At 40.6% G+C, this 27,568-nt stretch overlaps 1 protein-coding gene and 1 long non-coding RNA gene across 5 annotated transcripts; one reads left to right on the forward strand and one right to left on the reverse strand.

Moving 5' to 3' along the window:
- The first annotated feature begins 51 nt into the window (after nt 1–51).
- LOC115336455 lies at nt 52–10,770 on the forward strand. The gene is made up of 3 exons (XR_005931506.1): nt 52–543; nt 8,575–9,340; nt 10,640–10,770. It is a non-coding gene; the product is annotated as an uncharacterized LOC115336455 (long non-coding RNA).
- PLAA (phospholipase A2 activating protein) lies at nt 5,028–27,522 on the reverse strand. Of its 4 annotated transcripts, XM_030003409.2 has the most exons (15): nt 27,304–27,394; nt 26,165–26,302; nt 25,114–25,307; nt 22,681–22,781; nt 22,479–22,599; nt 21,979–22,146; nt 20,166–20,301; nt 19,517–19,686; nt 17,863–18,020; nt 16,703–16,922; nt 15,547–15,615; nt 13,901–13,972; nt 12,957–13,058; nt 7,306–7,470; nt 5,028–5,744 (listed from the first exon to the last, which is right to left on the reverse strand). In XM_030003409.2, the coding sequence occupies exons 3-15, from the start codon at nt 25,283–25,285 to the stop codon at nt 5,179–5,181; spliced, it is 2,220 nt and encodes a 739-aa protein (XP_029859269.1). In that variant the 5' UTR covers nt 25,286–25,307; nt 26,165–26,302; nt 27,304–27,394; the 3' UTR covers nt 5,028–5,178. The 4 variants fall into 4 exon arrangements, with proteins under 4 accessions (XP_029859269.1, XP_029859268.1, XP_040976546.1 ...); XM_030003408.2 differs by lacking the exon at nt 26,165–26,302 and having other exon boundaries at nt 27,304–27,522; XM_041120612.1 differs by lacking the exon at nt 27,304–27,394 and having other exon boundaries at nt 26,179–26,296.
- Between the last annotated feature and the right edge of the window lie 46 nt (nt 27,523–27,568).

Raw genomic sequence — 27,568 nt, forward strand, 5'->3', positions numbered from 1 at the left:
CCGCCGCAGGCCGTCCCTTAGCGGTGAGGCCGGCCCGGCCCCGCCCGGCCCCGCCCCGCCCCGCCCCGCCCCGCGGGACCGCGCCCCCCCGCCGCCGCCCCCGCCGCCGGCAGCGGGTGGTCCCCGGCCCCCGGATTCGCCCCCCGGGAGTCTTGCGAGGCGCCGCTGACCGGCCGCTGTCTGCCGAGCCACTCCCCCGCCTCGGGCTCCGGCTGCGGCTGTCGGCGGCAGCCGCTCAGCGGCTGGGCGTCCCGCCTGCTGCGTTTGGAGTGGTCTCGGGATGCTGCCCTAATTGTGCTGCGCGTTTTAATTCGGGTACCGAGGTGGGAATGAGACTCTTGCCAGACGTAGGCAATCCGATACCCGTTTATACAAGTGCCTTTGATCCTCCTTAATTACTGCTTAATCCTGACCGGCTTTCCCTGGCTTTCAGCCGGTTTCAACAACGTGAGGGCCTCCATTCTCTTCCCTTGGCAGCTCTTCGGAACCAGAGGTCCTGTCCGAGGTAGATGACATAAAATCCCAGCAAACTACATTATCCAGGTGACACTGCCTTTGCGCTCAGCGGCACCTGCAAAACATCTGAATAGATCTGTAAGATGTTCTGCCAGAGTGCGGGTGATGTGGGGGGAATCTTTAATGCTGCTTTGACTAGTCTCATTCCAGTCTTTGCTATAGTCCACATAGTCTGCCCAGCAGAGAGACATTCGACTTAATTCTCTCTTGTCCCAGAGAGTCTCCTCTCAGACGTGCTTAAAAATAGTTAGAGCTGCTGTTCTAAGCCCCTGGTATGAAGCTTTAAGCAACAGGTTACACATCACAGTAAACACCTTAACTTGGTTCTTGGGTAACGTTTTGCCCCAGAAATTTGTCCTTAATGATTTGGTGGATGTATTGCTATCTTCTAGAGACATGCTCCATTAGGAATGGTGCAAGCATGGAAATATCCATAATAAAAAAATCAAACATCCATATCCCAGTGAATGCTAATGTCAACAGGAAATCACAGCTTTCCTGTGTTATTTCATGAGTATTGCGTAAGTGTGACACGCACTATTTTTCATGGGATGCAAATTTTTCATGGGATGCAAACAACTAGGAATCACAGCAGAGGAGCCCGTTAAAGGCACTGTACAATTCAGTAAGACACTGATCGGCCTTCAGCCAGCAACACCAAGATTAGCTACAGAGCGAAATGCCAATTAAAGAGGAGAGTTAGCCGAAAATAAAGACCAGGGTAAACAAGTGCCCATCATTACACAGAAGGAATTTGCATGAAGAACCTCCTTTTCTGTGCAGAGATATGCAACAACTTTCTTCTTTATTTAATGCACCACAGTGTCCATTTGTCTTTCTTCTGGGTCTGGGTTTTTTTTTCCCAGATTCAAACATGTTGCCTTCCAGTTTGATATATTCCACGTTGTGCTGGGTCTTCAAACAGCATTCGTGGTGCTACCCCATTTAGGTAGAGGTCCACCAAATGCAAGTTGTAGAAAGCTAGCGGTGATCAAAAGCGCAGCGGCCAGATAGGTAACACAGTGGTTGACATTGTGTTTTCAAAAGGGTTAGAAGTATCCCTTCTACCTAACTATCATCTGTTCTTTATACAAAAAAACTTCACACACTTGGAACCAGAAGGTTATAACATTTCCTAAAGCATTTACAGGTACCTCTTTAGTACTTATCTGTGTGACTACTCTTCCATAGTAGATTACTTTAGCATAGTATGTTACAGAGAAGTGACTGCATCCAATGATTCATGAATGTATAGCTCAATGTACAGTGCTTTTAATGAAATAGGTTTGCAGACTGAAGTTAGTCTTTTTCTGTCTGCAACCTGAACATGACTCGGTAGTTTTTAAAGTCTGCTTAAGGTCAGGCCCTGATGAGAGCAAGGTACATCGTAATAATAAACATTACAGAAATCTTGTGATTCATGTGTCCCAGGTTATGTGACTATAGTCTCCATTTGTCTTGGCAAGTACAGCAGTTGGTGCTGACTTAAGTCAGTTTTGATCCCTCATTCATTTCCCTAGTAAGGCATTTTATATTGTATGCTGAGTTCTGGTGTAAGTAGATCCCAAGTACTTGCACTTCATAAAACCCAAGGCAGGCTTAACAACAAAGGTTTAATGTGAAGTGCTACTACATGCTGTTTGCTGTTCTTTCTAAGGGCTTCCATTCTAGCTTAGAAAAAGATGCCAAAAAAAGAATTGTATCATCTACTGAGCAGCTTTGAATTCTTAGCAGAAGACACAATTTCTCTTCAAGGGGGTCTTGAAATCTCTAACATGCTTTTACTATTTCCCTGATGAATCGGGAGCACTTAGCACTCAGATCAATGTATTTGAGGTTTATTGCTGTAGATAGCAAGCCAGCTCTGACTTCTGTGCTAGGCACATACTTGTTTTCTACGTCTCTGGTCTCGAAAGATTGTACCCCATGGACCTGTCTGGCATGTTTCCCAGGCACAGGTTTAACATCCTTTCACTAAAACAGAAACTTCATCCTGGTAACATCCTTAAGGTTTTCTAGTTGGTAGTGATCTCAGCAGCAGATTTTGTAGTACACAAATATATCTGTGTGTTTATGTACACACATGCTCAACGTGTACCACAACAGAGTTTTAGAACAGTGTCATCTAAAATGAGCAATAGCAATTAGTCATTTTCAAGATAATACTGACAAAAAGAGTATATTTAGTTGTTTTATGTCAGAAGACAGAAAAAAAAAAGTCCAGTGCGTTGTAAAAGATGTTTCTCCCTTTTTCACACTCAACCTGTGTTAGCAACGTACAGTTTTGCTAGCTTGGGAAAATCCTTACTGAAAGCTACTGCACAAATGCATGACGGCCTAAGAATGCCATGATGCTTGTCAATTAAAAAAAACCAAACCAAACTTGTTGTAAGATCTTGCTATGTGTTGTACTTTTTTTTTTCTTTACTTCCTTTACACATTACCTCCACTGCCTATGCCGCCACTGCATGTCTCTGTGGGGACCCTCCAAGGACAATTCCTGTGGGGATGGAATCCAATGTCCCCCACGCCCTCTGTTCCCTCAGACAACGCTACATCATGGAATGGTCAGGTATCACAGTACCCTGTAGCAGCAGCTGTCTTTCTACCCAAATATTCCTGGCCTGCTCTGTGTATCTTGCCTAACATGCAGTGCTGCAGTGCCCAAATGAAGTATTTTTTGTTGTGCCCCATCATTTCCCTGCAAATGTAAGTAAATTTTGTAATCTCTTAATATACCATTTCTTGGAGTTAACAGAGTATGTTTATTAATTTAAACATTAATTTTTGGTCTGGGAAATTCATGACAATTTTCACGTAGAGAGGTAATCTGTAACAAAGCAATCCCACAATAACAAAACCAAAATGTTAGGCGAGTATAAATGTCTTAAAATAGCACATGTACAAACACAGTTAAAGAGCACAACATTAAAAAGCTAAAGCTTCAAGAACAATTGTATAGTAGGCAACCAAAATTCAAGAGACAGGCACATTATTTCACAGACATGTTTCCTAAAGGTAGCTTCTTAGATGTTTTCTCAGGAAGGGGTTGATCTGTTGTTAAGCACTGTAAATCCTGAATAACCTGTTGGACTGCCTTACACATGAACCTGCAAGGGATCAAATGAGAAAACCTGTGACTAAGGCCATAATCAAGACTGTGAGGATATGTATCTCAAAGTTAATCTGAAGTGTAACAGTACAAGTGTGCAACTAAGGATCAGAGAAACAGGGTTTGCTGGAAGTAATGTAGTAATTCAGACAGTTCAGTTAGATGGAGCAAAAAAAGTTAAGAGGTCTTGGTCACAAAATCCTTCACATCTGGCACAGATGAGGCAGACGGATATCATGTGATGATGAACTCACATGCCAGAAAAGCTTGCCCATTTTTTTTTCATATCTTCTATTCTGTTAATCTAATGAAAAATGTAACGAACATTGATCGTCTTGACTTCATCTTAAGTCTAAATCAAAGTGTAACAATTGCAGGAGTTGTAGGAAATAATATTCCCCTTTTGAGCTGAACATCTTGGATCTACTGGATTAGCTGTAAAATATTATTTTCCCTTTTCGCAGTCACCACAGTTGTTATGTTAAAGCTACTTCATAAAACTTGACTTTACATTTGTACAGTTTAGAATAGAATATTTCAGTTGTATGGGACCTATAGTGATCATCTAGTCCAACTGCCTGACCACTTCAGGGTTGACCAAAAGTTAAAGCATGTTATTAAGGGGATTGTCCAAATGCCTCTTAAATACTGACAGGCATGGAGCATTGACCATCTCCCTAGGAAGCCTCTTCCAGTTTCAGCTGCTCAATCTGTTCACTGCACGTAAATTTCTCTCCCACTCTTCAAAATGACTTGTTTTTAAAATCATCTAATATTTTACAACATACTTCAGACTAAGACACTTCCTATCAACTGGTGGAGTGTTCCTGTCATTAAAAGTTAAAAGTCATGTAAAAGCTTTTGTAGAAGTTCAAGCCATTTTACAAGCTACAAGATACTCGCTTATCAGTGAAGCACGACATCTATATGGCAGTTAAAGATTCTACCCCTCAAAAAGTCACCTAAGTTCTAGGTTAAAAACAGTAAGAGCCATAAAACAGCTAGGTTTCAAAAAGGAATTGGGAAAAAAGCTGACGGAAAATTTTAGGTAAATGCTGTTTCCCTACCAGGATATTTGACAAGAGTTAATATTAAGCAACGTTAACGAACAAGCTCGTGAAAAGCACCATTGAACTTAACAGTTCTCAGGGCCCCTTCTCTACTGACAAAAAGCACGGTCAAGAAAGACTCATTTTGCTGAAATGTAGAAATGTGGCTGATGTGGGTGTCAGAATTGACAGTCACTGAATCAACTGCTTCCTACATTTCCATCTAGATGACCTTTTAAGTACTGAGATTGTTTGACTTCTTGGTGATCTATTTTGATCGGAGCTATGTCAGAAGGACTTCTTGCAAAGATCCTGTGCACTACAGACTTCAGAAAAGCAGTCAAATGACAAACAATGTAAAAAGTTTTATTTGATCTGTATCTTGCAACAAATCAAGTGTAATTAATCCACAGTATTTTCTCAATTATAGTCTGTCATAAAATATGAATAAAAGCATCTTTTTTTTCTGCATACACTGTCTCCCAAGTGCTAAAAAAACAATTACAGCAGATTAAGAACAAACCTACAGCATTCCTTTACTTTAGCTGGTTCTGATACAGAGGCATACTTTTTTATTTGAGAGTCAACTCCAAGAGACTTAGCTAATTGCACAGCATTTGTATCATCACTGATTAGCGTCCCAAGAGCCACAAGCAGTCTAAAAATGGCTTCAAGATCTTGAACAACTTCCATAATTGTGCTGATTACTGACAAACATTGAGCTTTGCCCTCAATGTTGTTGACTTTAAGTAAACACACAGCATAGTTCAACGTCAGCGTGGCAAGCGCAATGTGGATGTTCTTATTATTGCCCGATTTCATTTCTATTGCTTGTGTCATTATTTCATCCCTTTGTTCCATCATAAGCTTCTGGCCTGCCGGGCTGACAAAACAATTGCAAAGAGCTCTAAGTGCCAACAGCTGGTTTGCTTGCTTTCCTTTGGGGTTCAGAAATTTAAGGAGAAGGATGATAAATTGTACATGATCCTTTTCACTGCAGAAGTTCTCATTCACAGTGGGATGCCTGATAGACAGTCTAAGAATGTCTAGGGCTGGAAAGACAATATCTAAGAGACAAAACAAAAAAATATTTTAGTATTAATATTGCATTATATGCAAATGTGCTGGTGAGTTTCTTTCAGATACAGACCTTCTTAAACCCCTAGCTTTGGGAACAGACAGTAACAGTATCCTGGAGAAAGAGATTCAGGTAAAGCACAAGTTGTTTGAAATTCCTAAAGACAAGTGTTGACAAACCCATTCTAGTAACACTTCAGTTAATCACAAAAACCATACTCCTGAATTTAGGATAAACACAGTGCTTTGCCAAAAGAAAAAAAAAAAAAAAAAAAACTTACAATCTTTCCTAAAAGCTCTAATTTATAACACTGAAGGCAACACAAACCATGGTAACTAATCCAAAAAGGTCTCTGAACGCCCCTACACAGGCAGCATCTCCCTTTGTCCAAATTCCCTATCTTACAGTTTAGTATAGCTACAAAATTGCTTACAGAAAGAAAAATGAGTAAAAAAATTTTAGACTACCTTCAACTCTCAGACATGATTTGCAAATTGAAAAAAAAAAAAAAAAAAAAAAAAAAAAGATGTCCTCAACTGATCAGCTGGAAATCACTGTAAGGAAACTGAACTGAGAGTTCATTCAGTAGTTCCCCTCCACTTTCCCAAATTTCAAATACATCTGGCTCCTTGGGTCTGCTATCAGTATCCCATACTTATAACCAAATCAAAGCTGAACCTGCTTAGCTATTTATTGAGAAGTTTTTCCTGTAGATATGCAGAATCTTGAGAATTAATGCTTTGTCCAGTACAAAGAGCCTGAAAGGTATGAAGACATTAGCCATCAACAGCTCCCAGCTGTGCAAAACATAGTTTAAGTGATGTTATATAATGAACATGAATTTTTAATACTAAAATATTCTTCCCATTAATAAATCTTCAACTGCAATTTCAAGAAAGCAGTTTATTTTAACTGCATGTTTAGATATTTGTATATGCAATGTATCCATTTTTTTCCAGAATGTGGAGTAACAACCACAATAGCCTTTCCAATCCATTAGTGCTGACAATGGTACATTATCAGATGAAATTATATCACCTCCACTTGCATCCATTCAGAATGTCATTTCACTGATGCAGTTCTAACCACATAACCTAGCTTCAGTAACAACTTCTCTTCTACCACATTAAACAGGAGCTACTTTTGAGATTTTTTTAATAATTTATCTCCATAATTTCATCTCTGATTTAGTAACAGCTTAGGACTCCAACCTCACACTAGTTTGCTCTATTTCCAAACAAGCCTCACACTTCTTTCTTGAGGATGCTCCTGCCAATGAAATAACCATGACTGATGTTTATATCAGGTTTCTCCTTTACATTTACTGTTGTGCCAACAACAAAACCTGACAACCAATTACCAGTTTGGCAATTCATGCCACTGCCCCTGCTACTGATCGGTGCTATTAGCATCTGTTCATCATCTTCTGGTTTCTACTTGTGTGTTAAACTCTTTGCGACAGACACTGTGTAACAGCCAGCATAACAAGACTTTTGGTGCATAGTGAAGTATTGATGATGACGGTATGAAAAATAATTGCAAGTATCTACCTTCTGGCCAGTTAACTGCTCTCCATAAAGTCTGAAGTTGCTGTGCTGTAGGTGTTTCTGCAGAGGTGTTACATGTTGCAGACAATAACTTTTCTAGGGTTATCAAGTCATCTTCTGTAAGCTTATGTTCTTCAGTTGCACTGCCATTAAGTTCCTTTAATTTGCCTGTAAAACCAATGGAAGAGGCATGGCTTTCTCACATTAGAGCTTCACAAATCCATATCTTGAATGAAATACTACAAAAGCACTTTACACACAAGTTACAACTACTGTAATTGTTGGGGGGGGGGGGTGTTAGATTTTTAAACATTACTTTTCCCAGTTTCATCATTTTCTGATTTTTTTAATTATCACAATGACTGCTACTATTAAGCCCCCTCTAATACTGCAATACAAAGATTCAGAATTCACATCATGTTAGCCTACATACAGGCAAAAATGCAGAAAATAATCACAAGACCATTAGTTTTCGTAACTGAAATATGATTCCTTTTTTGCTCTTTTCTATTATTAGGTATTAGAAACAATAAAGAAACTGTATGTTCTTAGTGTGATCACAGGTTTTGTATTTTTACTTATTGAAGTACCATAAGCAAAATATGATTGCACCACGTCCTATATTCAAATTTCAATGTAATTTAAAAAAATCAAAGTATTGGAAAAATTATTTTAATTTACTGAATTTGCTTAAAATGGAGCTAGCATTAAGCACCTGCCAATCATGGTTCTTCCAGAACTGATGAGGGCCATGGCAGTTAACACACAAGCAGGCAGCATTACATTAGTACACCCTTATGAGTTTTATAGTACACTCAAAAATCAACTGTGGGCCTCTTATGAAAAAAACCAAACCAAACCAAAACCCCAAACAGCTATTAAATCCCAGTCCAGCCATAATATTTACAAGTGTATTTAACCATGTACTGTTACAAACCTGCAGAAAACTCAGTAAACCTAGTTTTCAGATTCTAAGCTTCAAAAAACCAAACAACCCACTAAGCCTGTGGTTAATACGGTCATCCTTCAAGAATACTGGACAAATACAAACTGATGCAGTATGTTTTTAAGACTAAAAGTCTCTCGTTTGCTATAACATAGCAGAAAGAAAGCCAGTCTTGCCATTCTCCCTCCTAGGAAGTTCTGGACAAAATTTTTCTGTAAAATCTGTGCAAAACTAAGAGGAGGCTAAATCTATTTACTACTGACAACCTCCTGAAAAAAAAAAATCTAGTTTGTGAATCCCTTATTTTCTCCCTAAACAAATACCAGAGCACAAGAAAATTCAGGGAAACATGATGAGGCTGACTGAAGATTGATATTTTCCAACAAAAAATGAAACCTGAGCAATACACAGAAGTGCAATACTGCAGACAGAAGGCCCCAGAGAGACCCTAACAGGCTTGAGAAGTAGACTTGTGTGAAACTCATGAAGTTCAACAAGGCCAAGTGCAAGGGTCCTGCACCTGGGTTTGGGCAACATCGTGTATCGGTACCGACTGGACAATGAATGGATTGAGAGCAGCCCTGAAGAGAAGGACTTGGGGATACTGGTTGTGAGAGACTGAAAGAGTTAACATCTCAAACATTGTGGTGGGGCAAGTTATGCCTAACTACGAACTCTGCATAACAATGAACGCTGCACAGCACGGAACCCGAGGTGAAAAGAAGGCATCAGCACAGATCAGCACAGGATGGGGAGGGTGTACCAGAGGCTAGCTCCCCATTCTGATAATGCTGAGCAGGGCAGCTCACCATGCATGGCCAAAGATCAAACAACAGTCACATTCCTGCAGGGAAGGAGAAGTTACTCCCTAAACAACCCCCAAGCCCACGGATCCATTTCCCCGAAGATTCTGGAAGCACAAACCGCACATGACACCTAATTAGCTGAATGAGTTCGAGTGCCTGCCCGAAGGAGGGGCAAGGATGATAGAAGGGCAGAGACTGAAGCCCCACATGCATGCGCCCACTGGAACCGGACCCCTCAGCTGACCGGACCCCTTGGCTGACTGGACCAACACTGGACTCAGGACTGGTGAAATCTTTCTCTTTCTCTTTGTCTCCGTAATCCCTACACCTTATCCCTTTAGACATAAAACCTCTGACCAAGTCTGGGACTAGGAGTGAATCCAGCCGCCCCTGGGCTCCTCTCTGAGAGGCAGTCTAGAAAGCAAGGGGATCCACTCTGAACCTTGTGACTCAATGGGAGGGATCTCCTTGTCTTCCCTGAACTGATCCCCAAATAAGCAAGGCCTGTAGTATACGTTTGGTGATGTATGGTTAGCACATGTTACACAGTTTACTCACATGGTTTCATGCCAATTTTTGTTGTGAGCGTACCAATTTTGGTGGTGAGCATGCCAATTCTTGTTGTGAGCGAATAAAAGTTGAGTTTTGTGAGTTGAAGGATCCCTGGTGTCGTTTCACCTTAATCCTGACCTGGGAATCAGCAAACCTGAGTCATCATCCTGAGAAATTGGGATGTGACACTGGTGGGCTAAAAATTGGACATGAGCCAGCACTGTGCACTTAGAGTCCAGAAAGCCAACTGTATCCTGGGCTGCATAAAAAGAAGTGTGGCCAGTGGGTTGAGGGAGGTGATTCTTCGCTCTTGCGAGACCCCACCTGGAGTACCACATCCCCCATCTGGGGTCCCCAGCACAACACAGACATGGACCTGTTGGAGTGGGTCCAGAGGAGAGCCACAGAACTGATCAGAGAACTGGAACACCTCTCCTATGAGGAAAGGCTGAGTGAGTTGGGGTTATTCAGCCCAGAGAAGAGAAGGCTTCAGGGAGACCTTATTGCGGCCTTTCAACATATAAAGGGGGCTTACAAGAAGGATGGGAGGGTAACTTTTTACCAGGGCCTGTAGTGACAGGACAAGGAGTAATGGTTTTAAACCGAAAGAGACACAGGAACAGGTTGCCCAGAGAAGTTGTGGATACCCCCTCCCTGAAGTGTCTGAGGTCAGGTTGGATAAGGCTTTCAGCAGCTCACCTAGTGAAGGAGGTCCATTGGACTACGTGACCTTTGAAGGTCCCTTCCAACCTAGACCATTCTATGATTCTGTTATCAATTAATACGTATAATATGACTGAAATAACCAGGGAACTGCTGAAGTCCTGTATACAGCCCCCATCAGTTAATATTTTAAATAGGCAAACAATACCTAGACATGATTTAGCATTTAGGAAATAACTACTAGAAAATGGAGCTTTATGTTTATGTCAGAAAAGGTAATGGATTGTGGTCTGGTCAATAAACCTCAAATAACCACGTGGAACTGCCAAGATTAGGGAAGAAGTAGGTAAAAGGTAATTCCTTTTACCAGGGAGACATCGTGACCACCGACTCGTTGACCACCTACTCAAATGAGACCAGCTACTCAAAAGATGACAATGAAGGAAGAAGACAGAGTCTGCACACTAATTTACACGAGAGGTGAAGAAGAAAGAACCAATCATTAAGGGAAATAATAATGAATATGTATTACTTAAGTATATAAATGTGGGAATTTTTGAGATGAAGGTGTGCTGTCTTGAGACGGCACCCATTCATGTACATCAATGAAATTAATTTGAAAATATCTCCACTCTGTGTGTTATCAGCTTGCACAACAGGTAAATTAACCCTGTTTGAAGGACAACAATTCCATGACTAAGGCCAAGAGCTTGCCTTCTTAAAGAAACAGGATAAAGGTGAAGGTATACTTTTTGTAAAAAGCAGAATCTCTTGGTTTAAGTTTCCTTATCAGACTATCTAGACAAATACATCTCCAAGCTCTGTATATAAAGGGGAGGAAAGGAAGCAAGAGAATTTTAATTTGGAGATCTTCAAGGCAGGTACATTGTGAATATAAACTAGTTTTACAAAACCCTTAAATGTACTAAGGCACTCTACAGAAACACACTGAAATAAACTGGTGACAAATAGAGTAGAGATTCTGTGGAGTAGAGAAAATATAGACGAAGAGATAGTAGAATAGGAATAAAGCACAGGAAAAGAGAGGGAAAACAAGCCAATAACAACATTACTAAAGATGTGTATAATTACTAAATATTGTACACTGTTTTCTTTTTCTGTTATGCAGAGTGTTCTTTCTAAATATAGAAGTGACCATTGCAACCTGTAAAATTGCAGAATGCAATTAGGGGTGGAATATATTGGGTTTGTGTGGCAAGGTTTTGGTAGCAGGTGGGGCTACAGGGGTGGCTTCTGTGAGAGGCTGTTAGAAGCTTCCCTTATGTCCAAGGGAGCCAATGCCAGCTGGCTCCAAGATGGACCCACCACTGGCCAAGGCTGAGCCCATCAGCAATGGTAATTAGCACCTGTGGGATAACCTATTTAAGAAGGGAAAAAAAGTTGCTGGGGCACAGAAACTGCAGAGGAGTGAGAACATGCAAGAGAAACAATCCTGCAGACACCAAGGTCAGTGACGAAGGAGGCGGGGAGGAGCTGCTCCAGGCGCTCGAGCAGACTCCCCTGCAGCCCCTGGTGAAGACCATGGTGAGGCAGGCTGTCCACCTGCAGCCCATGGAGGATCCCACACCAGAGCAGGTGGATGGCCGAAGGAGGCTGTGACCCTGTGGGAGAAACGTGCTGGAGCAGGCTCCTGGCAGAACCTGTGGACCCATGGAGAGAGGAGCCCACGCCGGAGCAGGTTTGCTGGCAGGATTTGTGACCCCACAGGGGACCCACGCTGGAGCAGTCTGGGCCTGAAGGACTGCAGCCCATGGAAGGGACCCACGTGGGAGAAGTTCATGGAGGACTGTATCCCATGGGAGGGACCCCACACTGGAGCAGGGGAAGAGTGTGAGGAGTCCTGCCCCTGAGGAGGAAGGAGCAGCAGAAATAACGTGTGATGAACTGACCACAACCCCCATGCCCCATCCGCCTGTGCTGCTGGGGGCGGGGCAGGGGGGGAAGAGGGGGTGTAGGTAGAGAATTTGGGAGTGAAGCTATGCCCAGGAAGAAGGGAGAGGTGGGGGGAAGGTTTTTTAAGATTTGTTTTTATTTCTCATTACCATACGCTGGTTTGAGTGGCAATAAATTAAGTTAATTTTCCCTAAGTAGAGTCTGTTTTGCCCATGACAGTAATTGGTTGAGTGATCTCTCCCTGTCTTTATCTCAACCTACAAGCCTTTTGTTATATTTTCTCTCCCCTGTGCAGTTGAGGAGGGGAGTGATAGAGCAGCTTTGGTGGGCACCTGGCATCCAGCCAGGGTCAACCCACCACAATGCCTTACTTTAAAACTTCATAGATTACATTGTATGGCTATCTGGTGAACTAAAACTTTCATGAGCAAAATCAAAAAGGGATTGCGCATGACTGGCATACCCAGCAGCTGCGTGAAAAAAAAAAGTACAGTATTCAAATGTACCAGCTTGATAAAAAAGATGCCGAACAACAGCAGATAGAAGCTGAGGGGAAAAAAAGAACTGATATCCTGTATTAAAGTTCTTGTGAAATTTTACTCCTAAGCCTTCAAATACATGCACCATTAAAACGACAAATGGAATTTTAAAAGGTCAAAACTAAGAAACAGTTGGAAAGCTATGGGAAATCACTTAGCTTTCTGAAAAGATCAAAAGCGAAGTTACTTCAAACAGATGAAAAATAAAACCATCCTTGAAATTAAAACACTGACCCAGTATCTGCATAGGATTGGCCTGGTCAAAGGTGACAGCATCCTTCTTTGGAAAATAAATATTTTCAACTTTAGCTGCAGCTGATTGGTAGGCACCCATTCCTACATAAAGGAAATACGAAAAGTTCAACAGTGTACCAAAGTGTCTGACATAGAACAATATCCCACCAGTAAGTCTCTCCTGCTGGACATTAATTAGAAAAGGATCTTTAAAAAAATTGAATGCTTATGCAAAGAGCTGTCATTCCTTACATTATTTTTACATTCAAGGGTTAAAGCTTAAAGCAATACCTTCACAAACTGTTCTCCCCCATGTAAAAATTTACAAGTGTAAATTATTAACAGTGATTTCTGAATTACATGAACTAAATACAGTCATTCATAGGAATGGGTATTGCAGTTAAGACATGAAAATGACAAGGGTCATTTTAGAACAAAGATCCCTCCTGCCCCTGAAATCTTATCTTTTGATTATTTTCATAATGAATAGGCAAAGTTTTTATATATTGGAAGATTTGCAGATATGACCAAGTTATGTCACATGCAATAGTAGCCTGAAATCTCTTCAGAAAGAGTAATGAGAAGCTTTAATCATGACCTATAATGATTTCCTAGAATCACAGGTGAGTTAGTGGCTGATATTGTGTGATTTCCATTAACTACATATATCAATTTATTTGAGAGGATTTTTGGTTTCCTACTAGTTATGTTGTTGATCAAAACCAGATTACTATCATATATTTTAAAGCTGCTGTGCATGATTCCTCCATGTAAAAGAAGGCTCCATTATCCCTATTTTCTGAATAGTTTTGAGTATAAGAAGCTTCAATCTGCTCATTATTTTTAATTAAGTATAAATTTGCATCAATATAGAATCCATCTCAAAGGAAAAAATTAAGCAAAAAAATCAGGGATGCTTTTCATTGGCAGGCATCATCTCTTACCTGTATATGGATCAACCCCACCCACTGGAGCTACTGCATTTGATGCTGAACCAGGAACATAGCGACCAGCACCTGAATGGAGACATCAGGCTTTTTAAACACCACCACTGGTAAAGAAGTAATACATATCTGTATTTAGTTACTAGTTTTCAAACACCACTATTAAAGGTTTTATTTTGCACTAAAGGAATTAAAAAGTCTTCAACACTTCCTGAAATTTAAGGATTACATCTATGCCTATGTGTGAGGGCAGTACTGGTGGCAATGACGGCATTCGAAAGCGAAGTGACCCACAGCTGGGAAGCATTCTGGCATGGTCTCTGGCACCCACTGGTGCAAAGGCCCTCAGCCAGCAGATACTTTACCCATGACAAGCGTCTGGGAGGGCAACACTGCCCAGACCTGGCCTCTCTCTGTGCCTGAGGCCACCAGTGGCCTCTCCTGTGGGAGGTGGACTCTGTTTGTGGCACTGAGGACTCACATGAAGGAACTGCAGGGTCTTTGCATTTGCAGAGACCACAGCCTTAGCCATACGAAGCAAGGGAGGAGACACAGCTGGAGACCACAGTAGAATAGGAATGGAGAAAGACTGCCAAGATGGGGAAGGCTGAAGGCCACGGCTTTTGGCAGCAGCACAAAGGCTTCTGCTCCACCTGTAGATCTGCACCTGCAGAACAGGCACAGTGCCCCGGCACTGGTAAGGACAAACATCCAACAGGAGATGCATCAGAGCCATCTGAGACTGCACCTCGCTTCCACAAAAAGGGGAAAGGCAAGCAGCAGTGGTGGGAGGCTTCCTCCTGCAGCGTATGGAGGCATCCATCTACTAACATGACCTGGTATCTTGGGAGGTTGGTGTCTGCTGGGGGCCAGGATACTGCAGAGAGGCTGCCAAGGCTTGCCTGGCCTTCAGAGTATTACCCCACTACTCTTCCACATGGGCATCAATTATACTCTCCAGGACTTCCTTGGCAATATCAAGAATGATTAGAGAGCTCTGGGGGCAAGGGTGAAGGGCCCAGGTGGAGTTTCTTTGATGCTGCCAGCAAAGCAAAAACACTTGAGTAGACAGACTCATCAACAGGGTCAGCAATTTGCTGCATGGCAGGTTTTGCAGGCAGGACTTTGGCATCAATGACTACAGCACCCTCTTTGAGGAGCAAGAACTACTGTTCAGGGATGGGATAAGTCTGACAGAGCAGGGCTGTAATGTCTTTGCAAACATGCTTGCTAAACTACTGATGAGGATTTTAAACTAGCTATGCCAGGGATTGTTAGAATCTAAAATTCAGGGTGGAAGGTACCAATAAAGGGCATGTAATAAGAAAAAAGGAATAAGGAAAAAAAGAAAACAACTTTATGAATATACCCATTCCTGTGTTGGCCATGTGTATGAGAGTTTGACAAAACATAAGGTTTAAGACCTTACTCCTCTGCTGTAGAAGAGAGGGTGACATGAGGCAGACCAGACAGCACAGTGCTCTCTACTGAACAGACCTGGACATGCTTTGACAGTAGCAGGGTCCACCTTACCAGTCTGTCCCACACTACTGCCCCACACAGAGAACTGCAAGAAACAGTAGTCTGGAGCCAAACACTGAATGCATCTTAAATACTAGCATGACAGATTATGGATTTTACATTACCTGTAAATGGATCTGCTGCAGGCATCATACTTGATCCAGATGAAGAGCCTGGAACATAACGTCCAGCACCTAGTGAAACAGTAAGAAGAGCAATGACTACTATACACAGCTTGATGTTATTAAAATGTCAATACTTTTCAGACAGAAGCAGCTCAAAAATAAAGCCAAACAACAAATATATCTTATTGTTTATTGTGGTGTTATAAGAAATCTGATCCTACCACACAGAAGTCCCCTGATGCTGAACAAATTCTTCCTAATTATCTGAGGTCAGAAATTTGTTTTCTGGGCCATACACATTACATATGCGGACACAGCCAAATCAAAAGTATATGCGTAAATTCACATTACTGCAGCTCCATGAGTTGCATCTGAACCTGATTAGCCTCTATTCTCATTTCTAGTTCATTGCAAGAAAAAGATTTAGCTCAATTGTTTTAATGACATTTTATTCCTAACTTCATCTTTGTGAAACTAGTTGAAGTAAGAGTGGTTTATTTTGTAAATGTGATAAGCAGGATGTAATTGATTAACATGGTTCAGCTTATGAGTAATTAACTTGTTCTAGTTCCATTTCCTGCCTGAAAAAGGGTTATTTATGTATTTCACTCAGTTGCAGTTCATTCTCTAGCTAAACTTTTGTATTTTATTAAGTGCCTTAACAGCACCTGGCCACCTCTTACAGTAATATGAAAAGTGGATTTTTCTTCCACTGGAAAAAAAAGACTAGACTGAAAAATACAACTGTCTTGATTAAAATTTTGTTGAAGATTTGTTCTGACAAATACTTCAGAAGTTTGTCAAGTTTTTGTGTTTTTCTTGTCAGATCTATCTGTGCCTTGCCCTCAATCATTTGAGGACATGAAAACCCTGTACAAGAAGTGCAGGAGCTACAACACTGAAATCTGCCTGAGCAGAGAGTGAGGTGGACTGAAAACTGACTGAACAGCCAGGCCCAGAGGGTGGTGATCAGTGGCACAACATCTAGTTGGAGGCCAGTCATTGGTGGTGTAGCCCAGGGGTCAGTACAGCATCCAGTCCTGTTCAACATCTTCATGATCTAGAAGATGGGTCAGAGTGCACCCTCAGCGAGTTTGCTGATGACACAAAACTGGGAGGAGTGACTGATGTCATCATTTAAGTTTAAAATTTTTACCTGTAAATGGATCTGAAAATTGAGCACTTGTACTCAACAGTGTTTGCCCCTTAGTGTTGTCCATAATAAACTTGGCCACCTGATCCAGAAACATAGGATTTAGGTCATTCTTTTGCAGGAAGTTGTATGCAGTCAGCCAAGGATCATCAGTGATGTTATATGGCAGTTTGTAGGAAGGCCCACTTTCATTTACATCAATAGTGAAAACATAGTCATACTCCTTTAAGCAGAATAAAAATAAAAACAAATTGGAAGTTTGTCAGCACTTTTTACATAAGGATGCACCAAATGCAGAATAATAATGGCCCAGGGCTAAGCTTAAAAAATTTGATACTGCTACTTGCAGATTGTATCAATAATACTCTCCTACACAGGCTGCAAGAAAAAAAACCATACTTAAACCATACCCTGTGTTTTCCAGAATTCTGTGCCTCAAGAAGAGCAGGGTAGAACAACATACCGTGATAATGCGTGTGCAGATACACAAATGCATCAGGTAACTCTCATGGACAGCTCTGGCTGCCTGCAAAGCTATAGGGCAGTCAGATACCTGAAAAAAACTTCAGTCTTAAAAGCACACCTCTAATACTAGAAAACAACAAATTCCTGGGTTTCTTTAAACAACGTGAGAGATAAAATCAGTATCTCAAAGGCATGCCTTCTGCGATGGCACTAGACAGACTTTTCTATGTATGTGTCAGTAAAGGAAGTGTTTTTCACCTTATCTGTCTTTAAGCTCAAAAGTTACTATAGAAAAGGGGTACAGAAAGCCTGGTACTTAATATTTTAGGTAAGCCTTGCATTATAAAATGTACAGTTCACTTCCTTTGGAAAGGAAGTTAAAAGTAACTTTTCAAGGTATTAGCAATAAATACTACAGAACTTGATTGTTTCTCTACTAATAGTTTACCTCTCTCCAAAATAATTTGTCTCCGTTGGCTTGCTGAATTTACAAAATGTGTTTCAAAAGTAATAAAGCAAGTAGTACTTATCTATACTTCTACCCCTGAGTTTTAATAGATCAAAGATGACAAAAAAGTACCAACAAATACCTACTTTCTAAATTATATTTTATCTAAGCAAAGACTGGAATAAATTTTTAATGGGAAATTAAGCATTTTACTTAGGAAGGAATAAAACCAGTTAAAGTGTGCATATACCTTTCCTTCAAATAAAACCTTTCCAGATGTTTGTTGTGTGGCTCCAGAAGAACCAACAACATCACCAATCTTGATCCATCTTCCTTCACTAACACTCCACTGATATGCTTCTATTTTCCCATTATCTTTAATAAGCCGTGTCTGTCCATCCCTTGTTCCTGTAGACGGGAGTGTTTAAGAGTTTGAACATATTCAAGAATATGATTTGCTTTAGGAGAGAAAAAAAGTCTTCAAATAGCCCTCAAATTTAAAGATGAAAAGATAGTTCACCAACATTTAAAGTCACAGCTGTTATGGTTTAACCTCAGATGATAACTAAGCACCACGCAGCCACTCACTCAATCCCCACCCCCCATCCAGTGGGATGCAGAGAGAATTGGGGAAAAAAAAAAGTAAAGCTCATGGGTTGAGATAAGAACAGTTTAATAGGACAGAAAGGAAGAAAATTATAATGATAATAATAACAATAAAATTACAACAATAATAAAAAGATTGGAATATACAAAGCAAGTGATGCACAATGCAATTGCTCACCACTTGCCAACCAATGCCCAGTTAGTTCCCAAGCAGTGATCCCTGCCGGCCAACTCTCCCCAGTTTATATACTAGGCATGACATCCCATGCCTAAGGGAATACCCCTTTGGCCTTCTTGCTGGCTGGGCATGAGAAGCTGAAAACTCCTTGATTTAGTATAAACACTACTGAGCAACAACTGAATACATCAGTGTGTTACCAACATTCTTCCTATACTATATCCAAAACATAACACTATACCAGCTACTAGGAAGAAAATTAACTCTATCCCAGCTGAAACCAGGACAACAGCACAGGAAGTAACTAGCTACTACATGTTGCAACAAGAATAGCAGAAATCTTGACAATAGCATTTTACGGTTACGGTAATAGTATCTGCCACCAGACTAAGTTGCAAAACCATCCTTAAGTATTTCAAAAATTTACCATTTTCCCAGGGAGATGACAATCAAGAAGGGTGATATCCTCCCATGATCTAACAAGATGGAAAGCTTCATATGATTGTAAGATTTATGCCACTTGCTGATCAGAGCCAAGTACTGAGGTCACTGGTTACTTCGCCTTGTCTATTTGTCTATTTGAAAAACTATTTGTCTATTTAAGAGTAATCTTAACTACCACTGCTTCCACTGTATTCTCAGTAATCTCCCAAGTACCTGGAAAGCGTGAACTGAGTCAGTCAAGACAAACTATTTTTCAAGCCAAAAGCTAAAGCAGAAATTTTGCATCTACTTTTCTTTTAGGAAAGAAATTCCACATTCAGTAGCCCTTTTGCAGATTACGTTAACTGTCTTATATACTATTGGCACAGATACTGTAACAGATCCAAAACATCTTGAACACACTACAGCAGCCTGAATTCCACCTTCTTCTAAATTATCTCATAAGAGAAATATTTTTTACCATTTTAGTCTACAAATTATTTTTTTTTTTTTTTAAACTTAGAGTCTTGCCTCCAAAAGAATCAATGAGAGGATAGTAGAGCAAAATCAAGGTGTTTTCTTCAGCAATTCTATTGAAAGTGATCAAAGTCTTAATTTTCGAAACTATGGAAAGTTTCATTACCTCAGAATCAAGATTTGGAGGCTTCTCTAACATGACAAAAGTACAGTAACTTACCAGGATCCTTAAGATGTTCTCTTCCAGGAAGGTCATCAGCGTTAATATCTCCTAAGTCACCAGTTTTAGGGTCAATGGATGCTTGGGAAAGCTCATTTTCAAAAGCCTGAATCTCCTCAGCACTTGCTGTACGTTCTAAAGACTCTGTAAACACTCTTATAATTCCATCACTGAATGGAGAGAAAAAATCCAAACAAATACTATTTTAAATGTCAAAATGATTACATACATTCCAATGGTGACTTCTATGTCATGAGAAAACATCTTTATTTCTAACAACCCGTCCCAATTATTTTTATGAAAGGAATTAGCTCTCATGCTAAAAACACCCAGAGAAGGACTTAAGCAGGTAACCCCATCTGTAGTATAATTTTAAAATCAAGGTAGGATACGCCTATCAAAAGGGTTCTTTATACAGTAGTTAAAAGCCCATTCTCAGTCTGTTCATGGTTTACCACATTCACAAAGAACTCACTCTACCTCTGCAATTCACGTAACAAAACAATGACGTTTAAATTTAATCACACACACACTTTGATGGCTGTATTTTTAAATATAGATGAAACTGATATCCAAAGTTATGCTTTCAATTTCATCAAGGGTTTGAAGATTTAGATCCAAAAATATGCTAAGAGTAAAACCTGGATACCTTGCACCAACTACGATGTCACCATTGTCTAACACACAGCAGCACCATACAGACTGAGCTGGGAGTCTGATTGTTTGAGCACATTCCCCTTGTTTCCAGATTCTGAGAGATCTATCCTCTCCAGTAGTTACAAAATCTGAAAAGACAAAAAAAAAAAATTTAAAACTTCTAATGCATATTTTTAGTGTACTGTAATACTGGATACCATTCTGCAACTGGGTACCTAAAAATTAGAACAGTGAAAGAACCTTTCTACAATTTAATATGTCTCTCAATTGCAAGAAGAAAGCTAAAAGAAAGCCACTGCATAGTTGTCTTCTCAAAAAAAAAAAAAAAAAGTGCATAAATTGCAGACTAAACAGCCAGACAGGGAATGAAATTATGCTCAAGACAAACAAAAGATTCCTTCCTCCTTTCAAGAGTTTAAAAAAAGAACTTTGAACAATTTTGTAACCACCACTGGTTTAGCTTACACTGTACTTGCACAGTTTCACATTTGTTTTAAATTCAGATTTTCGCAAGGTAGGCCTGCTTTTTCAGGAAACATGCATTAAGCACTCTCAAAAGTCTATAAACTCCTCAATGAGAAATTTTAAGGCATAAGAGATTTATGACATACACATACACTAATTGTGCTGGGTTTGGCTGGGATAGAGTTAATTTTCTTCATGGTAGCTAGTATGAGGCTGTTTTGCATTTGTGTTGGAAACAGCATTGGTAACACAGGGATGTTTTCATTACTGCTGAGCAGTGCTTACACAAAGTCCAGGCCTTTTCTGCTTCTCACCCCACCCCACCAGCAGGAAGGCTGGGGGTGCACAAGAAGTTGGGAGGGGACACAGCTGGGACAGCTGACCCCAGCTAACCAAAGGGATATTCCACATGGTATTATGTCACACTCAGCACATAAAAGGCTGGGGGAAGAAGGAAGAGGGGGATGTTTGGAGTTTGTCTGGGCATTTGTCTTCCCAAGTAACTGTGACATGTGATGGAGCCCTGCTTTCCTGGGCATGGCTGAACACCTGCCTGATGATGGGAAGTAGTAAATAAATTCCTTGTTTTGCTTTGCTTGCATGTGCAGCTTTTGCTTTAACTATTCAACTGCCTTTATCTCAAAGCACAAGTTTTCTCACTTTTACCCTTCCGATTCTCTCCCCCATCCCACCGGGGGCAGGTAGTGAGCAAGCGGCTGTGTGGTGCTTAGTTGCTGACTGGGGTTAAACCACAACACTAATATACATGCACTTTACCTGTTGAACAAACACGCAAGCGTCCCATACACCACACAAAGGTCACTGACTTGGAATTTCTTCTGCAACTGTCTGCAACAGCTAGTTCTTAATCTTTAAACCTCTAACTCTGAAAACAAATGCAATTAAGCCACACACATGAAATTCTTAACCTAAACTATTTATAATGTACTTTGAAAATTTCCTGTGGAAGTACCTAAATTTACATTATCTCAAACTGATAAGCCACGCATTACCATTTCAGTACTCTGGAACTGTGATGAAATAGAGCTGGCAACCTAGATGATAGTTTTGCCTATCGCTTCAGCAAAGTTTCACAGTTAAGCCTTACATTTAGGCCTAACCCAGGACCTTTCATCTTACCTACAGTCAGAGCAATTCTGCTGGAGGTGTGATTTACAGTCAATCACAATATTTTTTTTAACTATTTACACTAAAGGGAAGTAGTAAATTAAATGATACCTGAGTTCTTTAGTTGTGGCAGCTCCACAGAACTACAGAATGCCTACCTTGTAATTTCATTTTGGAAGAATGTTGGGTAAGAGTCACAAAAGTAATCTTACCTTTACAATGAGGGAAGACAGAGATGCTGTATATATAATTTGTATGTCCATAATACACCTGCAGACACTCGCCAGAGATCTGCCATCTTCGAACACTAGCATCATTAGCACAGGAAAGGAATTCCATTTCACTGAGAATTGCTAAACCTCTCACACAATCTTCATGTCCTTTAGAAAAGAAAGGAAAACTTAATGTGGCTTTTCGTTCCACTAGCAGCAGTATACCATTTCTAGTTAGCTCACATCTAAATCCTGGCAACCAATCTTCATTATGGAAGCAGTTTAAAAAAAAATAAGCAGCAGTGAATTGCTCATTATTCAGCGAAAAAAATCTAATTCTTTTAAAAGTGATGAGATTTCTGGGCATACAACTTGAGAAACTTTAAAAATATGGCCTAAAAGTGGTTCAATTTATCTACGGTTTTGTGCGGGTTTAATTTTTTTTTCCTTTTAAAAGAGCAGATGACCCTGATGGAATTACCAACTGCAGCAACATTTACCAGTGAATGTTCTTTCACATCTGCCTGCCTTCCACAGTTTAATAGTTTTGTCAGCTGAACCAGTTAGCATTAATCCCTGTTCAGGAAGTATTTTCACTGCCCATATTGCAGCTGTGTGACCCTGCAAAAAACCAACATTGTTAGACTTGTCAGAATCAAATTCAGAGTCCCTATTTTATATTCACGTAGAGGTACTTCATACCTGTAATGTCATCATACATCTGTCATTCAACCAGACCTTGGCTGTTGTATCCCATGATCCACTTAATAATGTGCCAAACTTCCCAGATGAAAGGCTGCAAACTGCAATGAACGTTCAAATCAGCACTGACAAGTTTCCTGCATTGCCACCAATCTTATGCCAGCAATTTAAAGAGATTTATTTAAGGAGATTTCCTTGGTATTAGTAGCATATTTAGTGTTGAGGAGTTGGGGAAGAATTAAGTGGCACTATAGTTGCACTGCAACCTAGAAATGAGCTGCTTAAAAATCTCTTTACTTTAGATTACAAAATTTCACATCTTTTTGCCATTCATATTTTTAAGTTTCCCTTAGTACCAGATCTCTTCTCCTCAGACTAGAGTACATTGACAAGCAGGTTAGATAACTAGTCAAGACACAGAATTAATGCAAAGGTTTAGTTTTAAGATTACGGAGAAAGCCAAGATTTCATCAACATGTATTAATTTATGTCCTCAAGAAGCAAGATTTCATACAAAAAATACTACTACCAAGAAATTGTGGTGACATTTAAAGATTTAGCAAAAAGATAATCTGCAAATGCTCCAGTAACAGTCAGGCATAAAACTGAAAACACACGGTGCTAATATGGTTTACTAATCAGTTTACAAAAACAGCCAAGTGAAAAACAGAGAGTACCCTGTCCATGTAGTCATTCATAAAAGGAAAGTATGGCCTTATACGTCTTGCTTCTGTGGCTCCACAGTGAGAACTGGACAGTATTCTACCCTGTCACTTGTCATGCCCTACTTTTTCTGCACTTTAAAACAGATTTTACAGTTAATGTAATTTTACATTTTTTAACGTTTTACTGTAAAACATTACTGTAAAAATTGCTACAAATACTTCTTTGTAGGGGAATCTATAACTTGTCTAGAATACCTTATCCCTTTTTACACCTCTGGAGGGAGCATATCACATGTTATTTTAACTACTCATCCATCCCAGGTTTCTGATGAAGTACATAACTATTCCATGCCTCCTTACACAGTGACATTATTTTCTTTCTCAGAGAAAGCCAAGAAGTTTATAATATAAAAATAAATTTTAGGTGCTGTTTAGCAGTCCAGGGTATTTTCAAACTGGTCTCCTGTCCTGGATTCAGCTGGGATAGAGTTAATTTTCTTTCTAGTAGCTGGTATAGTGTTTCATCTTGGATTCAGTATGAGAAGAATGTTGGCCACACACTGACTTTTTCAGTTGTTGCTAAGTAGTGTTTATACTAAGTCAAGGATTTTTTCAGCTCCTCATGCCCAGCCAGCAAGAAGGCTGCAGGGGCACGAGAAGTTGGGAGGGGACACAGCCAGGGCAGCTGACCCAAACCAGCCAAAGGAATATTCCATACCATGCGACATCATGCCTAGTATATAAACTGGGGGGAGTTGACCTGGGGGGATCGCTGCTCAGGAACTAACTGGGCATCGGTTGGCAAGTGGTGAGCAATTGCATTGTGCATCACTTGCTTTGTATATTCCAATCCTTTTATTATTATTATTATTGTCATTTTATTACTGTTATTATAATAATTATTAGTTTCTTCCTTTCTGTTCTATTAAACTGTTCCTAATTTAACCCATGAGTGTTACCTTTTTCCTTCCAATTCTCTCCCCCATCCCACTGGGGAGTGAGCGGCTGTGTGGTGCTTAGTTGCTGGCTGGGGTTAAACCATGACATCTCCACAACCATTCTTTAATACAGTTTAAAAAAGTCCCAAAACCTCCAAGACTTGAAATGTTTATTTTTGACACCCTAAAATTACATGATTAGACTGTTCAAAGGTCTACTAAATACTAGATCAGCTCACGAAAAGAAAAACTTAGTATGCCAATATGAAAATTGCTGAATCTTTCATCATATAGCTCAAGAAAAGGTATACAAATTTGGTTTAATGTCACATGTTGCAGTGACCTGACTAAAGAGAGATGAATTTTCTGCCATGAGCTTTTAGCCTTTACTGTGTATTTAAAGCACCAATTAATATTAGATCCCCATCTAGGTAACAAAATGGGCAGTGAAAGTTTTTTTATTTAGGAAGGTGACTTTTTCTACTTCTATCAACTTTGACATAAAAACTAAGCTTAATTCATGGAGAACTAAATTAACTGCTTCTTAAAAATGCAACTCTTGGCAAAATGATAATCATTCTGTAAATTGCCATGTGTTCACATATACAGTAAAGGCTCAAGCATTCATCAGTGTAAATTGGAAGTTCAATGAACTGTCACTGCATGAACTGAGATTATAAAAACCTATTTGCAGAGGCCATAATTAAATAGTTTGCTACATTAAATGCCAAAGAAATCAAAATTGAGTTTTGTCACTTCAACTTAATTTCTCCTCTAACAAATCACATTAACTTTTATGAAACAAACTCCAAAATAAAATTACTACATACCTGTGTTCTTATGACCCTTAAGGACATAAAGAGGAGCTGGGTTGTCAACTGTGAAAATGCAAATATTATGATCATTGCCACCAGTTGCAATCAGCCCACGAGGATAGAGGTCACTTGGAGGTATGATGCACACACAAGATACAAAATTTGAGTGGCCACTCATACAGTGCATTTCAGTAAAACCCCTGTTAAGACTAAACATATATGATAATCAGTTCAAAGTCATGACAGAAACAGTACTTATCTGAGGCACTGAATTACAACAGATGTGTTATACTCCAACTCTTGAATTAATAACTATGCTTACGTTGTGCTATGTAAATACTGTGGATGACCTAGAAAGAATGAAAAACTTAAGAGAAAAACTATATCCCAGCATTCCAACCCAGTAAGCAATATTTAAAGCTTTCCACTTGTTTTTCAGTAATGGTAGGCCTGGAAGGACTTAGTTTTGGTTTCCCCTCCTCATTGGTAAACACTATGCCCAATTTGATCAGAAGTAGTTACGGTTTACCTTTACAAAATCTTTTGCTGTCTCAAGACTCAAATATGTATCCCAATACACCCTAGAATAACAGAGCATGTAAATGAAGAAAGTTTACTGCCTACCAAATCTATTCACTGAGTCTTAATTAGGAGCACTGTAGAGGTTTAATTATTACATAATTATAACTGGTTCAAGCAGCACCCTTATAACTTCATCACAATCCAGCCTCAATAGTAACAGCACTAACTAGAAAAAGCTGCTTATCCCCACGCAATAAATGTCTGGGTTGTTGTGGTGTTTGTTTGGTTTGGGGGTTTTTTTTCCCCTTCTGTGTTTATCTCCCTGCCCCCCCCCAAAAAAACAACCAAACAACCCATAATGTATCGTATCACACTGTCCTCCTTCATACTTTAATGTTTGGGAAGCTTGGAATATGTAGGGGAGTCATGATACTCTTCTAAATTCTAAAACGTCTTCTCTGCTGAAGGTACTGAGAACAAATGAAGGTAACATATCTTCCTGTAAAATTTAAATAACACAATTAACATACAGTAGTTTGCTTACCCACTGAAGCCTACCTACTGTAATCCCAGAATCTTCAAAGCAGAGATAATCGTTACTGATGCTATGACTCTGCTTAAGTTACTTGTGTCTTCCTCACAGGGCCCTCAAAAATTGTGGGTTTGAAGATGACTTCCTTTCCTGCAATAAATTTCTAAGCAATTTAACAAGTTCTTCCCCTTGTGATGACAGATTTAAGATGACACACTTAATGAGATTAGTCTGCCTCCCCCTCAATTGCAGAGCTACAGAGATCAACTGAAACACACATGTGAGCATTCAGGCAAATTTGCCAATTATCTCTGTTTCACTGGAAGGCAGTGGAAAGAATACCCATGACTAACAACTTCAGAATGCAGTTCACAATTTGAAACTATAGACAAGTGAGGAAATATGTCCTGTGGTTTCCCACATCTCCACCATCTCCTATTCATACTGCTTAGCAGTACCTCTTCTGGCCATAATGGTATGCTGAAAAATTCACTGAGTCAATTCAACACAAAAAATCCAGTAGGAGAAAATCCTGTACAACACGAATATCAAAGAAAATAATGTGGGGCTTTTTTTGCCTTTTCCAACGTCTCTGTGTATTTAAATTTTCTGCATCGTTTTTGGTTCATGTTCCATTTTACGTTCAAAAACGTCTAGTCAGGAAGAGCAAAAAAAGAGCTTTTTAAAAATATTCAAAGCATACCGCATTACTGTCACAAATGCAGCATCGTTACTTAGCAGGATTACTTTGGAACCGAATACCAAGAGAAGGAAACGACGTTAATATCACCCGGAGAGAAGACGCCCGGATTTACAGACATTATCAGCATCTGCAAAGCACGCTAAAAACGCCGACGCACAGCTAACTGTCTAGGCAAACACACCATTCCCCAAAAGCAGGCACGCAAGCGGCAGTGCCCTAGCCCCCAGCGAACATACTGCCGCCGCCACGCTCAAGCCCGCCGCCTCCCTGGGCCCCGCCGAGAGTCCCGAGAGACGGGGACGGGGACGCGGCCGCGTGGGACACGGGCGGGACCCCAGCGCCCGCACCTCCGCGCCCTTCCTCCCCGCAGAAGCACAATCCGGAGCGGCCGCCCGAGCCTGCGCAGCGCCGGCGCCTCTGCCGACGAGGGCCGCGGCCCGGCACTCACCCGTCAGGAGCCCAGAGCCGCGCAGTTCGGTCGCGGGAGACGGACACGAAACTGCCCTGGGGGAACAGGCCGCGGGTCAGGCCCCGCACGTCCTGCCCGTGCCCCACGAGGGAGCAGCGGAGCCGGTAGGCGCCGCCCTCGCCCACCATGGCGGGAGGCCGCCGAGCTGTCCTGACACAGCAACTATCCCCGCCGCCGCCAACGCTACCGGAAACTGCCCAGCGGCGCGCCGGAAGACGTGTCACGGGGCACGCCGGCGGGGGGC

This window comes from Aquila chrysaetos, chromosome Z, assembly GCF_900496995.4.
Source record: "Aquila chrysaetos chrysaetos chromosome Z, bAquChr1.4, whole genome shotgun sequence".
Taxonomy (NCBI): Eukaryota; Metazoa; Chordata; class Aves; order Accipitriformes; family Accipitridae; genus Aquila; species Aquila chrysaetos.

Bases quoted from the DNA above. Each gene is read 5' to 3' on its own strand.
- PLAA (XM_030003408.2), bottom strand. From the start codon at position 27,452: ATGGTGGGCGAGGGCGGCGCCTACCGGCTCCGCTGCTCCCTCGTGGGG. The intron at 18,021-19,516 runs GTAAGTTACTGT...TCCCGTCTACAG, and splicing joins AGAACATCTTAAGGATCCTG to GAACAAGGGATGGACAGACA. The intron at 13,059-13,900 runs GTAAGAGATGAT...TCCTTTATGTAG, and splicing joins TGGGGTTGATCCATATACAG to GAATGGGTGCCTACCAATCA.